The following is a 16,232-nucleotide window of genomic DNA, read 5'->3' as shown; positions in this document are numbered from 1 at the left end:
GTCCCCATCGGCGGCCATGGGTTGCTGCTTTCTGTGGTTTGCGTCCTTAAAATGGAAGGCGAGGGCAGGTTGATTCCACGCGCGAACCCAAACGCAAGAGCTGCGGGTCTATTCTATAGCTACGCTTCTCCTTCACAGTTTTGAGATAGAATTATTGGGTGTAAATTTCTACTCTACCTGTGTGAGTTAGACTCGGGTAAGTGGAGCTTAGGATGGGGGGGGGGCAACAATCGTGCAAGAGGCTGCTTCCTGCCTTTGGGGTCAACTCCTTGGATGAGAAATGGGGATCTTGATCGGCTTCCTCCCCACCCGCCTGCCCACAATTCCGGCATTCTTCAGCGCCGTACCCCGATGCAAGCAACTGGAACGCGCTTCTCAGGAAGCCTATCCTATCCATGTTTACTCAGAAGGAAATCCCACCGATTTCAATAGGGTTTTCTCCCAGCTAAGTGTGCATAGGGGTGCAGCCTTATTTGAGCAAGAGAGGGTGAAGATAAACCGCATTGCATTCGCTGGGACCTATTCCTGAGTCAACATGCATAGGATCGGACTGAGGATCTGCCTAGCTAACTTAGCATTCCTAAGGACAGGTTGTGAATTCGGTGTGGACCAGAAATTTATAAATCGGCTTCGCAATTGCCAGAGCCCTTCACATTCGATCTACTCTGGGGTTACTCCCACCCCCACCCCCGGGGAACTGATGTTCATTCTTCTCTTGAAACCCCGGGGTCTTTCAGACAAGCTCCTTCGTTATTTTCCTCTGCGCGGCATAACTGTCTTTCGGGCAAAATGTTTAGGAAAATCTCTGAATATCTTTTTTAAAGCATTTCTAAAACGAAGTATTTTCTTCCTGTCCTTTACATTAGAGAGCGGGGATTTTCTGCTTGAATGAAAAGAGAAAGTACAAAATTAAGAACGTGTCTAAACTTTTAGGTGAGTCACAAACCATTTTTTAAAAAGAAATAAAACAGCCTTAAAAGGCTAGACTCCACAAGCACGCTATTCCGAAGTGACAACTTTTGTGTAAGTATTTTTCAACAAAAAACAAGGGTCTTTATGATACCTTAAAAGACTAATAGATTTACTGTGGCATGAAATTCCGTGGACTAGGCAAAGTAGGCTCTAGGGAGCTTACGGCACAATAAATCTCTCCGCCTTCAAGGTGCTGCAAGACTCTTTGTTCTACACGAAGTAAAGTTCAGTAAGTGTTACAAAAATAATCGGAGAACATTCGTCCAATATGTGTGATGGGACTGATCATGTTAATTAACCCTGAAAGGAGGCAAATACTCTTTCAAGTTCTTTCCAAGTTAAAGCCATTTACGGCCGAGTAAACCTCCACAGGATCGCTCTGCACGAACTCCGCACGATCCATAGATTTTTGCAAACCCATCACCTCCATGTATCATAATACTGTATGGTTATAACTTAAATGACATCCTCCTGAACATTCCCATTTAGAGTTGCTGTTTTTTCCCGTTTAGTTCTTGTCTGGGAAATCAAGGAAGGAAACAAAGCAAATTAGCATCCATGAACAGAAAGCCAATTAGCTTGTGGTTTAAATAAGAGAGGGTTTCTTTAAAAAAATAAAATAAACCAAACTAGTATTTATTGTGTGTATGCTACATTATACAGTATATAAAACAGGATGAATATGGGTTTTAAATATCGCAGTCCAGATTCAGAAAAGCAATCATTTTCGACTCGGGTTCCATCCGCGTTACTTGGGTGTAAGTTTCATGACATCAGCGAGAGATACTTTGCAAGTAAATGGGTTGGGAATCTGCGTCAGCAAAAGGGGCCGCGAACGTGTCGATTAAGCCGCGGACGTCGCCCGAGTCGGCTTGCGCGGCGGATCCACGGCCATCGCAAACCTGCGCGGAAGTTACCGGTAAATAGCGTCAGGATAATGCAACGCAAAAATCTTTCAGGGTCCCCTTTCCACCCTCGCCAGTTGGGATCGACTTATTTGACGGCCATCGATTCCACACCTGGTTTACTGAAATACGTCCCCACTCCATTCAAAAACAAAAACAAAAACGACCGGGTTCTTTTGAGAAAGCCCGTTCCTAGCCTGCAAAAAGAAAGGAAGGTTTTTGGGGTTTTTTGTTTAAGTGTCTTAAATTCTCGCTTAAAATCAACGGAAAAGGAAGCTCCGAAATCCACCAGTATTAGAGTTCGTGCCATTTCTGAGTTCTGGGTGGATGGGGAGGGTATAGGTAACCAATTTGGATGCGTGAAATTTACTGGGCTGCGCAGCTTTGCGATCCACCAGAAAGTTGTGCGGCCTTTCCGTGTCATCCCCTGGAAAGCCATCGGCACAGGGCGCAGTTAAACTGGAACTCTGGACTTGGGGGTGGCGGGAGCACGCCCCGGACAGAGGGTCGCCCTCGCATTGGGGGCGGAGGATGGGTGGGGCTGGCTTTCCATTCCCGCTAAACTCAGCGGGTTGCCTTGAGCGAGTTTACCTCGCAAGGTTGTTGCAGGTGGTGACGTGGTTTGTTAATTTCTAGCGCAGGAAGACCAGAATCAATTGGAGGAAAACTTACTTGAAATCTACAGGATCGATGGACCCAGGTGTTTAGGGACCGTCCAGGCTTTAAAGCGTTAATTCAGCTCCTAATGATAAAGGGCGTAGAGGTTTTGAGAAGCTGCGGGCGAGCGACTGGATGGAGTTGTAAGGGGCTCAGACACGTGTTAGGATTCTTCCTTCCAGACGCACCGAGTTCCCTGGCGGCTCCTTTCGGCTCTTGCGGCGCCAAAAGCCTCAGACCCACAAAGTTCCCATTGGAACTCCGATCCTTTCCTGTTCCGCAGTTTTAGGTCAAGCGGGGAAGGGGTGGTCCTATCCTGACCTGGGGCGCAGGCTATAAGCCCCCAGAGGCCAGACAATTCCCTCCCCGCCCTCTTCCCATCCACGTGAGTGGGTTTTATGGGGACGCATTTTGAGAAAAGGGGGGCCTCGGGGGCGCCCTGCGCTGGTATCGGCCCAGGAAGGTCCTCTTCCAAGGACGACGGCGCGGCCTTGGCTTTGCCCTGCGAGAAAAGGGGAGATGTGGTGCTGATGGCGTGGAACTCTATCCGTGCAGGAGAAGCTCTGGTGCCTGCAGAATGGGCTTTTTCAAAACAAAAAACAAAGCTGCTGTCCTAAGCATCCTAATGCAGAAGAAAACCCTCCTTTAAATCAACGGGAATGTCTCTCGAAAATAAACAGAGTTAAGATTTGGAGGGGCGGCTGAGCGGGGATCCTAAGATGAGTTGCCAGTAAATTCGAGGGCACTTCCTACTATGGGACGTGTGTGGCGGGGGCGATGAACAGGCCAGAAAAACCGCTGCTCAAATGTCGCCTGAGTCATTAATCTTTCATCCTCTACCGCCCGCCCACCCACCCCCAAAAATTCGAGGATAACTCTACGGTTATTAGAGTAGTGATAATAGCTGCGAGTACGTCTTTGAAGCGCTTGGGGCATTGTTGACAGCTCACCCTCAAACATGCCTACTCAGAAGTAAGCCTCAATGAGTTGAATGAGACTTACTCCCAGGTAAGCGTGTATAGGATTATAGCTAAGGGGGCTGCTTATATTTAGGATCAGGATGTAAAATGAACGCTGCCCCCAGCGAATAAACGAAGAACTGTATTAGCTGACAGCCCATCCTCACATTACCTTCCAGGGCCATCTCCGTGTAGACACACGGCCGCTTTACCTAAAAAAATCTTGGGTTGATTTCCTGATCTCCCTAAAGTACTCTTCCAAGAAACCGGACATGACTGGGCACGATTTGGCACTCGGTTCCACTCGGTTTATTCTTCCAGTCCGCGCAACCCATGGACTCCTCTGTTGACTTAAAGTAGACCGTCAGGCACCGCGGATTGCAGCGCCCTGCGTACACAGGCAAAGCACATTCGAAGCAAGTTTCGCCCTCAATGAATTCTGGGCACTGGAGTTGGGATAAGGGCTGCTGGGGATGGTCTCTCTGTGAGGGGTGAACCACAGTGCCCATAACTTTTTGCGCATCGACTGCGCTTTAAAGGTATCGTGTGCACGCAGGGAACGTGGGACCCCGGGCGTCCTGTTGTCTTTGGTCCAGGAGGGCGAGGCCCAGCCGGCTTCTGTAGAAATACTTGCCATTCCTGGGCCGACAGTAATGTTTAATTTGACGTGAATAACTTGATTCATCAGTTATGAACAAGACAGTTATTCGGAGAAGGGTTAGGGAGGCTCACCAGTGACGTTAGCAAGTGGGCTTAAGAGCACAGTGGAAAGGAACAGCGGCGGTGCCTTCGGGGCAGAGGGCCAGGGTCCGACTCAGCAGAAAAAGCAGGAGGCACCCTAGGCGCAGCACGGACGGCTCACCGCGTTTGGAAGGTAGACCAGGCAGGACGCACGTGGCCCTCTAAAGACGTCTCCCCTCCGCACCCTTAAACCTGGGAACCCCAGAGAGTCTAGAATTACTGGTGGAAACTTGCAGTTGACCACGTTCACTGCTCGTGCGCCATGAACGGCCTGCTGTCAAGGGGCCGAAATCTAGGCGCAGCTCTTTTGCACTTTTGCATGCAGACATTGTTATTGGACGGCGTCTCTTTCTTTCTTTCTTTCTTTCTTTCTTTCTTTCTTTCTTTCTTTCTTTCCCTGGTTTAAGGGATCTTATAGAGAAAAGGTCATGATCGCACCTGAAATCTGCTCCCCGCCCTCCTGATCCCTCCCCGATGACAGCTCGGAGGAGCCGTGCTCAAACCTCTCCAAGTTGCAACATTCGTCAATGGGAAGAGGGATTGGGGCGAGAATGAAGGCTGAGCCTCCCGAGATTTAGATGCCACGCTGCTCACCATCCGGCTGAGTTCGTGTGCTGATCGGCCGGGTGAATCAGCGGGCTTTTGTGCGCGCCAGGCTTGTTTTCACGGCTGCAGAGAGCGAGGGAGGCGCATCTGTCCGGGCTGGTGCGCGGAAGGCAGGGCGAGAGCCAGCGAGCCGCGCTTGCCCCAGCGCAGCGATCTATGCAGAGCTGAGACAGAGCAAAGTGTGCTTCTGCCCGGCTTTATCGCGCCGGCGCACACCCGTTCAGCTCACGTAGGTTTAAGCAGGGGAAGGCAGCGACAGGGTCTTCGGGGGACATCGGCAGGTGGGACTGTCCCGGCCCCCTCCCTCTCTCTTAAACTGCTTTGCGGGCCGCGGCACTTGTTCCAGTGCTTCGGCAAGGGGAAGGCCAAGGGCTTTGGGCGCCCTCTAGCGTCCGCTCCGCGTCCCTGCAGCAAGAGAGCCCCGGCCAGGCTTTGGATGCTGCTCAAAGCGGGCTGCTTTGGTGCTAGAGGTTTCCGGAGTCGGTTGCGCAATGCAACTGCGGGCAGCTCCAGCGACCGAGGAAACAACAAGCTTCGAAGAGAAAGCCGCTTCCTCTTTGCGATTGCACCAGGCCCACTCCTCCTCCTCCTTGCCCCCGCGCCAGACCCCTGCGGTTTCTCTTCCATGTTGCAGATTTGTGCAACGGACGTTGCTAACTTAACGTGCCTTTTACCCTTCTTGGGAAACTGTTTCCCCTTTCCTCCTCCCCACTCTCTTCCCTCCATACACGCTTTGCCTCCGTGATCCCCGGTAATTTGAGAAAAGCAGGAGTTGGAATCTTCCCTTTTTCTCTCTCTCCTCTTCCCCCACCCCGCTATATTTGGCCTGCCCAGGCTTCTTACGGGAGGAAAAACTCTGATCTATTCATGCTATCAGTATTTTTTCCTGGGGGTACGCAGGGGTACGCATATCCTAAACATTTTGTGAATCTAAGGTAGGCCTTGTTGAGGGGCAGTATTTCAAATGAGTAGGAAAATGAGACTACCCCTAAACATTTTTTTTTTTTTTAGAAAAAACAACAACTGCATGCTATAGTAAAGGTAAAGGGACCCCTGACCATTAGGTCCAGTCATGACCGACTCTGGGGTTGCGGGGCTCATCTCGCTTTATTGGCCGAGGGAGCAGGCGTACAGCTTCCGGGTCATGTGGCCAGCATGACTAAGCCGCTTCTGGCGAACCAGAGCAGCGCACGGAAACACCATGTACCTTCCCGCCAGAGCGGTACCTATTTATCTACTTGAATTTTGACGTGCTTTCGAACTGCTAGGTTGGCAGGAGCAGGGACCGAGCAACAGGAGCTCACCCCGTTGCGGGGATTCGAACCGCCGACCTTCTGATCAGCAAGTCCTAGGCTCTGTGGTTTAACCCACAGCGCCACCCACATCCCACTGCATGCTATAAGTTAAGCTAATCTGTGCCAGGGGGTAGGAGGAGCACCAGCATCATAGTCCTGGTTGGACCAAGATACCTGTCAGCAAGTGAAGATAGCATACAGTGGGGTAAAATGTTCAGTTACAGAGAAGAAATTGCAGGGGCCCAAAGGATTTCCAGAAATGTGTCAGCCTTTTAATGCAAGCATCTAGGGATGAGGCACACACTCAAATAGGATAGTTTGTAGAAGAGCCCTGCTAGATCAGGCCGAAGGTCCATCGAGTCCAGCATCCTGTTCTCACAGTGGCCAAGCAGATGCCCGTGAGAAGCTTACAAGCAGGACAGGAGTGCAACAGCACTCTCCCTCTCCTGAGCTGCAGCATTTGGTTACAATTTAAAGCAACACACCAAGCTGATCAATAAAGATGAGATCCTCATCCAATTCTGAAGGACCTTCTGCTTTCTCCCTTAAGCTTAAGAAACTGTCTACCTGCAGAGAAATTTGGGGCGAGGGATTGAAAGCCCCAGTGACATGGGCTTGTGGTGTGTGCCTAGGTATGTTCTGAGCATTGATGTAAGTGGCAAGTGGCAAAGAGAGTTTGTTCACAGGCTGGTTCCACTAATGCATGAAATTCCATTCATTTATGTCTGGGGTGGGGGAAATTGGCCCTCCAGACGCTGTTGGACTCCAACTCCCATTAGCCCTGGGTCAGCAGATGAGGAGAGCAACAGTCCGACAACATCTGGAGGGCCAAGGGTTCCCCAGCCCTGGTTCATACAAATGCACTGCTAGCTAGTTGTTACATATCCTGGAATTCAACTGCAGGTTATTTCAAGGGTGTGCCAAGGGTGTGTAGAACACAAAAGAAGAGTCGTTCCATTGTCTGGGTAGGTCACTTCCTGGTCTGCATGGAGAAGCCGTTATCAGCGGGGCCCAGCGATGGAAACATGCAGCTGTACTGAGGCACAACTGGGTGTTGGGATTTTGCGCCCCTAACAATTTTGCACCAGGGCAATTGCCCCTGTTGATCCCCCATGCCACACCACTGCCAGCACTATCCACTACATTACACTCACTTTCATAAAGAACCATGGCAGAAAAGCTTATATTTATGGCACTTTGTTATTTTTATTTTATTACATTTCCTCCAAGGAGCTCATATACGGCTCTCCAGTTTATCCTCCCAACAACCCAGTGTTGATGCAAGACAGTGACTGGCTTATAGGAGCCAACTCCCAGGGGCCTGGGGGCTTTGGCCCCCACAATAAAATATTTGAGGGGGCTGGGCCCCCACAAAGTTGATGGGCATTCCCATTCAAATGGTGTGCATGCACATGTGATCGATTATGTGTCATGTGATCAGTTATGTGGGGGCATGGGTCACCTGGGCCCTCATGATATTTTATTCAAGTTGGCAGCCCTGGATTGGCTTAAAAGATCAGTAAGGTTTGTAACCTAGTGGCGAGTGGTACCTGGGTCTTCCAAGGCTGTAGTCCAACACACTAATTACTACTTCACTATGAGATCAGCCACCATTCAGCATAAACTTCCAAATGCCTTGCTGCTCTATAACCCAGTGCCAGAGTGCTAAATAAATGTCATTTATCTTTTCATGTGTGCTTTTGCCTCAGATTATATAAATAGCACATCTCTTTTAGACTGGACACAGTACTGTATATGAATTCATTTGGCCTGATCAAAAGTATAGTTCTGATTACTATAGCCTGTGTTGAGCAGGACTGCCAGATTTTTTAAAAAAGAAAAAGAAGAAATCAAAGAGAAGGTGATTTGAGGCATTGTTGAGTCTGGAATCAGGAACATAATGTAATATGGAGCTGTCACAGTGAAGAATAATTGGCATTCCTTATAAAAATTGGCATCTTAAGGCTCATGCCATCACTCAACAGTTGAAAGCGTGTGATCCAACTAATTGAGAGACCTGGATCCATGCCGTTCAACTCCAGAAATGGGCTCATTGCCTTTGGCAAATTCTTTCCGGTCAGCCTTGGCTCCCCTGGGCTCCCAGATCCGAGTTCAGCTTCCTATTAGCGGGGCTCTATTGCTTCTCATGCTGACAGCTGGTAGCCAGTCCAACTGCTGTGCTAGGGTTCAACTCTGGAGCACATTTTATGATCCAAGGGAGCTGCACTCCAATACATTCTAGAAATGAAAAAGTGAGAAAGCTAAGGCTGCAATCCTTGACCCAACTCACTTGGGAGCAAGTTCCATTGAACTTAGTGAAGGCCTGTAGACAAAGAGCCGGGGGGGGGGATTGGATTTGATATCCCGCATTATCACTACCCTAAGGAGTCTCAAGCAGCTAATATTCTCCTTTCCCTTCCTCCCCTACAACAAACACTCTGTGAGGTGAGTGAGGCTGAGAGACTTCAGAGAAGTGTGACTGGCCCAAGGTCACCCAGCAGCTCCATGTGGAGGAGCAGAGACGTGAACCCGGTTCCCCAGATTACGAGTCCACCACTCTTAACCACGGCACCACACTGGCTCTCTATGAGGAGAGCTGGGACTCCATTTCCCCACTCTCTACTGCCATGGATCCATAACTTCTCCCCTGCAGTGTGGGCCCTCCACTGCAGTGCCAAAGTCTGACAAAACACCACTATCTGTGTGACTGATCTATAAAACGCCTCAGTGACTATGATTGCCCTGGCCAACTTTTTCAAAGCATTTTTTTATAGTCTCAGAAAGAACATGGACTGCAGTGTGATGTACTGCATATTGAAATTTGGGCATAATCTCTAGAGATGTGAGGAACAGATCAGAGGAGAAAGGAAGTGAGACCTTTTAAAAAAAATTCTCTCTGTGCACTTAATCCAGGAGCGTATGGAAAAGTGTAAAATAGCAATCTTTGGCGCGCTCTGCACAAAGGGAGGCTGGAAGTGTGCGCTGTTCATTTGAGGGGAGGGCTGCCATCTTTTTTCTTCTTGCAGACCCTTCAGCCTTTCACACAGAGAGGCAGGGAACCTGTGGCCCTGCAGATGTGGATGGACTCCAGCTCCCCTTGTCCCAAATATTTGGCCCTGCTGGCTGGAGCAGATGGGAACTGGAGTTAAACCACCCGAACGGGGGGAGGTTTCCCCATCCTGGTAAACAACTGTGCGATAGGCAAATATTCATCAGGCGAACCTTTGCCCAGAACTTTGCATTTTGTGGGGGCTCACATGCTGAATCGGGGCAAAATAATACTACTTGGAAGGGGAGGCAGCAGCTCTTACTGAAGGCGATATAACTCGCTTTATTTCCACAAGAAGCGAAAACCGCCCACCCCCTTTCCCTCAGCCGCGCGTGCTGAGGGGGCTTACTAGCCCAGTCACTGCGTGGGACCTGGCCTAGGCTTCGTGTGGGTTGAGTGTTGAAAAAGCCCGGCTGGGGTGGGGGTGGGCGGGTGCTCGGGGTCCGTGCGGGGTGAGCTTCCTTCTCGAAGCCAGCCAGGCGACTGAGAGTCTCGGGAGCTACTTTCGCGCCCTTTTCATTGTCCCGCGGGGACCCACCCACGCACGAGGGAAACGTTTGGCGCGTGAGCGGGCCGCGCGACTCTTGTCCCCGCATCTCCCTCAGTCCGCCTTTCTGAGGCTTCGCGCAAGACGCCGCAGCCGCCGCCCAGAGGTCTGCCGCTTGCTCGCTTGTTCTTTCTCGCGCGCGCTGCGGTAATCGCGGCGTCCCATTGACACGCGGGCCTCCCTTTGGCTTTTTACAGTAGCTTCCAGCGGCGGTGCGCAGGCCAATTCCAGGAGCCCGCGGGTTGGAGCCGCGCCCTGCTGAATACCGGAAAGGGCTCTGATTGGCCGGCGCCCTCCCCTATGCAAAAGAGCTGAGGGAATGGCATTCCTCCGGACTCTCTTACTGTAAAAGCAAATTCATTTCCAGTCAATCTCCATTCATAGAGCCAGAAGGCGAGAGGGAGGAGGAGGAGGAGGGCGCGCGGAGAGGGGGGGGGGGCAGAGAGAGAGAGAGAAAGAGAGAGACAGACCAGGCTTTTTGAGACCAGCATGAGCAAACAAACAGCGCCTCACAGAAGGTCACACACAGCTGGAGAGACTGGCCTCCCTAGGCAGGAGCCCTCGGGAAAGCTCGCCGTTGGCGTCTGGTGAACACGTGAAGACTCCTTCCGCTTGGGGAACGTGGACCCTGGGAGGAGCGCAGGCTCTCTCGTCTGAGCGACTCCTACTTCTTTTTTTAACTCTTGACTCTGAGGCCGCTTGCGCGCCCGTCCGCCTGCCTGCCTGCGTGCGTGTGTGCGTGCCTGTGTTTGTTCTTACTGCCAATCGCGTGTGCTGCTAGTCTTCTGGTGGGGCAGAAGCGGAAACTCGGCCGGGCCCCCCTCGCGCGTTGTAACGAAGTTGGAGGCGCGAGAAAGGAGGGGAGGGAAAGAGGAAGGCCGTGAGGGGGCGAGGGGCGCGGAGAAGAGAAAGCAAACGATGGTCCCGAAAGCGGAGCTCCACCTGCTGTGGTTAAACCATAGCTGAGCAGCCGGGCCCCGGCGGCTGAATCTGAGGAAGATTGCCTCAGATCTTTTCCCCCCAAGTTGGCAGCGTGACTCACCCGGCGGCCACAGACTGTTGGGTGACTTCAGAAGTGCGCGCTCGAAAGTTGCTGCACGCAGTAACCGCAGAGGGAACCCACAAGCCAACCAGCAGCCCCGACCAAACCAGAGGGGTGTTCCCCCCCTTCCTTCCCTCTCTCTCTCTCTCTCCTCATATGGACTCCCTCCCTCCTCCTTTCCTTCACATTATTGGCCGCCCGACCTGCCGGGATCTTCTTCTTCTTCCATTCCTCGCCCTCGTTGCCGACCCGGCCAAAGCGTTGCGAAACGGCGCCGCGGCCGCGGGACTCTCCTGGCCCTTTCGGAGAGCGGCGCGGCAGCCCCCCGAGGCCGGGTTTCTCAAGGCCGCTTTAGGAAGAGAGGGGCAGGGAAGCGGAGCTCCTGCAGAAGAACATTAATGGATTTCTGTTGTGTTTAAACTCTCTCTAGAGCCGACTGTAAATATTTGATGAAGTACAGTATATAATGCTGTGATAGCCGCTTGACCTTTGAGAAACCTCAGGCCACGTCCGTGAAAGCCTGTCCCCACCTCCCCACCCCTTCCCTCCCCGCCATCAAATTGTTCTGAAACCGATTTTCTCTCTCCACGAGCAGAGACTGGTGGGCTTAAATCCGGATTCTAAAGCGGCTTTTTTTGTTTTTTAAGGAGCAGAGCGGGGTGTGGGTGGACGGGAGAGAGCAGCCTGCTCTCCCAACAGGACAGGAAACTCGCTACTGGAAGGACCGGCTAGCCCCTTCCCTCCTCCTGTCTCCGGTGCTTGCAACGGATCCGTTTGCTCAGTCCTTCTCCTCCCCGTGTGTGGGATTTTGGAAGGGCCTTTGATTTTTCATAGCACTGGTCATTCCTGAGGGGAGAAGGCCAAAAGAAAAAAAGCTTGTCCAAACCTATTAGGGACTCTTGCTTCTTTTTGTTGTTGCTTCTAAAAGAGAGGGACGCGCAATATATTTCCAGGAGAGCTTGCCAACTGGATGCTTGGATTAAGTGTGGCAGGACCAGGAGAACGAGCGTCCCCCTGCCGTAGCCAACTGTTGATCCGCCTTGACTCCGGGACTGGCTCCTCTGCGGGACCCCTAAGGCTCTTTCCTTTTATGTGGGTCTCCCGAGAGCCTCCGGCCGAAGAGTTGCTGCGCCCGCCCCGCTTTGCGCGAAGCCCCGTGCGGAGCTTTCTCACTCAACCGGCTTGTTGTGATGCGTATCCCCGTAGATACCAGCACGAGCCGCCGCTTCACGCCGCCCTCGACCGCGCTGAGCCCGGGCAAGATGAGCGACGCGCTGCCGCTGGTTGGCCACGAGAACGGCGGCGGCGGCGGAGGCGGCGCCCTGGCGGGCAAGATGAGGACCGCGGACCGCAGCATGGTGGAGGTCCTGGCCGATCACGCCGGCGAGCTGGTGCGCACCGACAGCCCCAACTTCCTCTGCTCCGTCCTGCCGACCCACTGGAGGTGCAACAAGACGCTGCCCATCGCCTTCAAGGTACGAGGGGCAAGGGGAGAAGAGGGGGGCGGCGGGGGGGGGGCGACTCAGCAGTAGAGTTCCTCAGCTGTCAGTCTTGTGTCTAATGCAGCCCATTACTATTTACTTGGCAGTAAAGGCCCACGGCTTGCGGAGGGGACTTGCAGGGGGGGAAGTTTCGGCTTGCAGCCGGGCAGCCCGAGCCTGTGCGGGTTTACTCGGAAGTAAGATCCACAGAAAGCAGCGGGGCTGGACTTTTCCAGCCAAGTGTGCTTTGGGGAAAGGGTGGCAGCCTCGAAACGGAAACCGCAAAGTTCGGCCCGCGGCCATGTGGACTGCATCCTTAGATGCGGTTTCGTGGCGCGCGGAAAAGGCTCCCGAAATGTCTAACCGGGTCCGATCCTCGTTAGGAAGTCTGACTAAATTGGAAGGGGGCATCTTTCGGAGTAAGTGGGCGTCGGACTGCAGCCATGCCGACGGCCCCTCGTGCAGGTTGACCTGGCAGCAAGACCCCTTACAATAATTGAAGTTTACTTCGGAGGAAGTGTGCGCACGGGCGCTGCCGTGTAGCGCGACCCTAAACAGCTTTAGTGAGGAATAAAGCCTACCGAGTTAAGGGAGACTTAGCCTTAGCACGTTGTCCTGTGCATTTTCCACCAAAAGCAAGCCACGCTCTGCTCAGCTGAGCTTAATTCCTTCTATCGAGTAGCAGCTACCTACATTTGCCTGGGAATACATTTCACTAAATTCAATAGGACTTACTTCTGCATAGGCATGGTTAGGATTGCCCTGAAAGTGCCACCCTGAGCACCTAGGGTGCCATGGAGATATTTTTCCCATCCGTAATACACGGGTAGGCTGGCTTGTTTTATTTTCAAACAAACCCAAAACAAAAGTGGAATCTCCGTAATCTGCTTCATGTCTCTAAAAGTTTAGTAAACAGGAGTGAATTCTCATAATCACTTCACAGAGAAGGCATAATCAGCCTGTAGTAGTAAGTTATCCTAAGTGTGCAAGCCTCGCTTAAGACCAAAGGCCACCTAGTATTATGTACAAGAGCAGCAGAAACCAGCAGGCCTCAACTGGCCAGGGGTAGATAGACCTCCCTCTACTTTCCACCCACCCTTCCCCTAATAGAGATTTACCCATGAGAGAGAAGGCTACTTACTTCCTACAATCACCCAGAACTTAACGCCTTCCTCCCGAAAGCACTGACCGACCTCCGAGCCTTAAACTCGACCTTCCTAAAACACTAAGAGTATTTAGAAGGAAATGCTCAATTGAATTCCGTGGGGCTTCCTCCCGAATAAACGCCTTCGGGGATGCCAGGCACAAGCAGGCAAAGTGGAAAGGATCAAAGGACTTCACGCCAGGAGGACAAGGAGTAACACGTGTAAGTAAATATCATGGAGGAGGAAATATTTCACGGGAAGAGTGAGCTTAGACCTGCTTCCAGTCGCTCACGATTCCTCCTCCCTCCCTCTAGGGAGTCAAAAGCAGTTACTGAATTAATACCCCAATTCCCAAAGCCCTTTAGCAGAAACACAGGGAGCCAAACCATTTTTTTAAAAAAATATATATACACACGCTTTCTCTCACTCACACTCTTTCATACGGCGTCCCTCCGAGCGTAGCTGGCTGGTGTGTGGAGCAGGAATAAACTTAAGAAGGTATTTACGGGAGCAGAATTGTCCACGGTGACAAGTAAGGAATTCACACACTAACACACACTACCTAATATCTATTACAATCTTAGACATGCTTCCATCACAGCCAGCGGTATCTACGCGCAGATCTGACCTCAATAAGTGGTTATTTTAGAAATCCCGCTTGCTTCGTTTAGAAGTAAACACTGTTAGGTACCCTTAGGATTACTTCTGCGTAAAGGCAGTTTGACTTAAAGCCGAGTGAAGCAAGCCTCGCAAGTGTAGTCTCGCAAGCATAAAGGCGCACGCGAGATGAGGACCTGGCCTCTAGAGTGCTATTGAAGCCTCCTCATTCACATTTACGGTCTTTCGCTGAGCGCAGCAAAGCGCTGAACGCAGCAAGGCCCTCTCCTTTCATAGCTGAGCTCTCACCATCTCTGTATAGCTCAGGCTGGAGTAAGAAAAGGGAGGAGAGTTTTCTCCTTTCGGCCCCTGAAGTTCATTCACAAATCGCTACGACAAGGCTGCGGCGGCCTCGCTGAATTCTGCGGGACTGACTTGCGAGGAAACATTAATAGGATCGGTCTGCACGAAGAGTGCTGTAAAAGGAGGGAAAAGGCTCTGGTGGGTTTTGTGGAAGGTCTGTTTACATGTGGGGGGGATACACACACACCCCTACATGCTGCGGAAGGAAGCAGACCCTTCAGCCGCTGAAGCTGTGCACCTGATTTGCGCCGGGGTCCGGGAGATCGCCCCTATAAAATAACTTGGGACTCGAAGGCTGGCTCAGTGCGAAGCACCTGCGAGCGCCGCTTTGTAACCGAAGCCGCTCAAGCCGCTCCCACCCCCTCCGGGTGTCCCCAAAGGGATTAACACATAACTCAAGGTTGGCGTGGATTTCTTTTGTGTTTGGATCCCATATGTTGAGAGCACCCGCTGCAGCCGGCAGCTTAGTCCACGTGCATATGGTAGCAAATGGAAAACAGATACACGCAGATTTCCAGACGTTTTAAATCGACCCCCTCTATTGGAGAATAATGCACGTGTGATAGTAACAAAAGCGTCCGCCTGCTTAAAAAAAATTAATCAAAAAAATCCTAGTACTTCAGGCCTAACTTTAAGAAACGCCAAAGCTGGAAGTATCCCTGCATATAAACACCCCCCCCCCCGATATTTCCCTTTGGATGTAAAACTCGCATTTGTTCGCACGGAACAAGTCAGCCTCTTGGTCAGCAGCCCCCCAGCAGAGTTTTAAAACGAAGCAGGACGGCCGAGTTTGCGTGTGTGTGGATGCAATCGCCTGGCATTCATTCATGAACAAATAAATAAAGTAACAGAACACTCACTTTGCAAAAAAACAAAAAGGTCTCATGACGGCCCCCACCCCCATTGCTCCAGAATAAGTTCTTTGACCTCTGCAGTAGTTCAGCGTTTAAGTTTTGAAGGTTTGCTCTTTTGGGAGGCGGGGAGATGGTTGCTGCTTTCGGGCCTTGTGCTTCAAAACAGGAGACGGAACCCTCCCGTGGGCAAAAATTTGTGCCCAGCTCCTCTCGCTGCTTCCCAGGGAGTAAGACCCCCTCTCCTGGATTCAGGAGGACTTCCTTCCGAGGGGACACGTGTAGGATCGATTTCAGTAGCTCGCTCAACCTAACAAATCTCCTTCCCCCTTTAGAACTGGCGTAGCAAGTTTTAAAGGGGTGTTAAGATTTACCCTCGCCAACCCGGAGTCCAGGAAGACCCCGGGTCTCCCCCCGCCCTCCATGACATCAGTGGTTCCCTTATTTAGAGTAGGGGATTGCCCAAACCCAAGCCCTGCTCCTCGGCCCGTTCACACTTGTTCAGTCTGCCTGCCCCCTTCGCCCAAACATCCCAGGCGGAGCCATCCTAGCGCTCCCTGGAAGCACCTCTCCTCTTGCCCGCCCGGCCACTGTCTAGCCTGTTTTCAGCCTCTGGGAGCCCAGTGAAGGCGCCCCTCCTAGCCCAGGGCAAGCAGAGAGGCTGGGGCGGGTAGCTCCCTCTCTGGAAAGGCTTCCTTGGGTACAAGAGTCCTGCAGGTGGTTTTCCCACTTGGCCGACGCCACCCAGACGCGCTCATTGGAAGGCAGGCTTCTCTCTCCCTCCCCCCCTCCCTCTCTCACACACACTTGATTTCACCCCAAGGCATCACATTTACTTGCAAGTAAATCTAATCGAACCAAGTGCGCGCAATACTTGGATCGGGTTGGCGCCCCCCCCCTCTCTCAGCAACTCTTCCTCGGAGGACAGGCCTTCAGAAGTGTGCTGGGCATTTCTGAATCGATCCCCAAAAGCCCACTCCCTTTCATCTTTATGATCAGGACCCGATCCCTTGGTTCTTGGC

General features: G+C 51.9%; 1 protein-coding gene across 2 annotated transcripts in view; it reads left to right on the top strand.

Moving 5' to 3' along the window:
* RUNX1 (RUNX family transcription factor 1) overlaps positions 1-16,232 on the top strand; it is a 180,811-nt gene that overhangs the window by 78,372 nt on the left and 86,207 nt on the right. For both annotated transcript variants that reach the window (XM_081004464.1, XM_081004463.1), the window contains exon 3: positions 11,980-12,248. In XM_081004464.1, coding sequence (XP_080860590.1) covers positions 11,980-12,248 — 269 coding nt within the window. The remainder of the gene's footprint in view (positions 1-11,979; positions 12,249-16,232) is intronic.

Source organism: Podarcis pityusensis (genome assembly GCF_964106645.2).
Source record: "Podarcis pityusensis genome assembly, chromosome: 4".
NCBI classification, from domain to species: domain Eukaryota; kingdom Metazoa; phylum Chordata; class Lepidosauria; order Squamata; family Lacertidae; genus Podarcis; species Podarcis pityusensis.
Note: the sequence above shows the minus strand (reverse complement) of the source record. Positions and strands in the feature narration are given on the sequence as shown.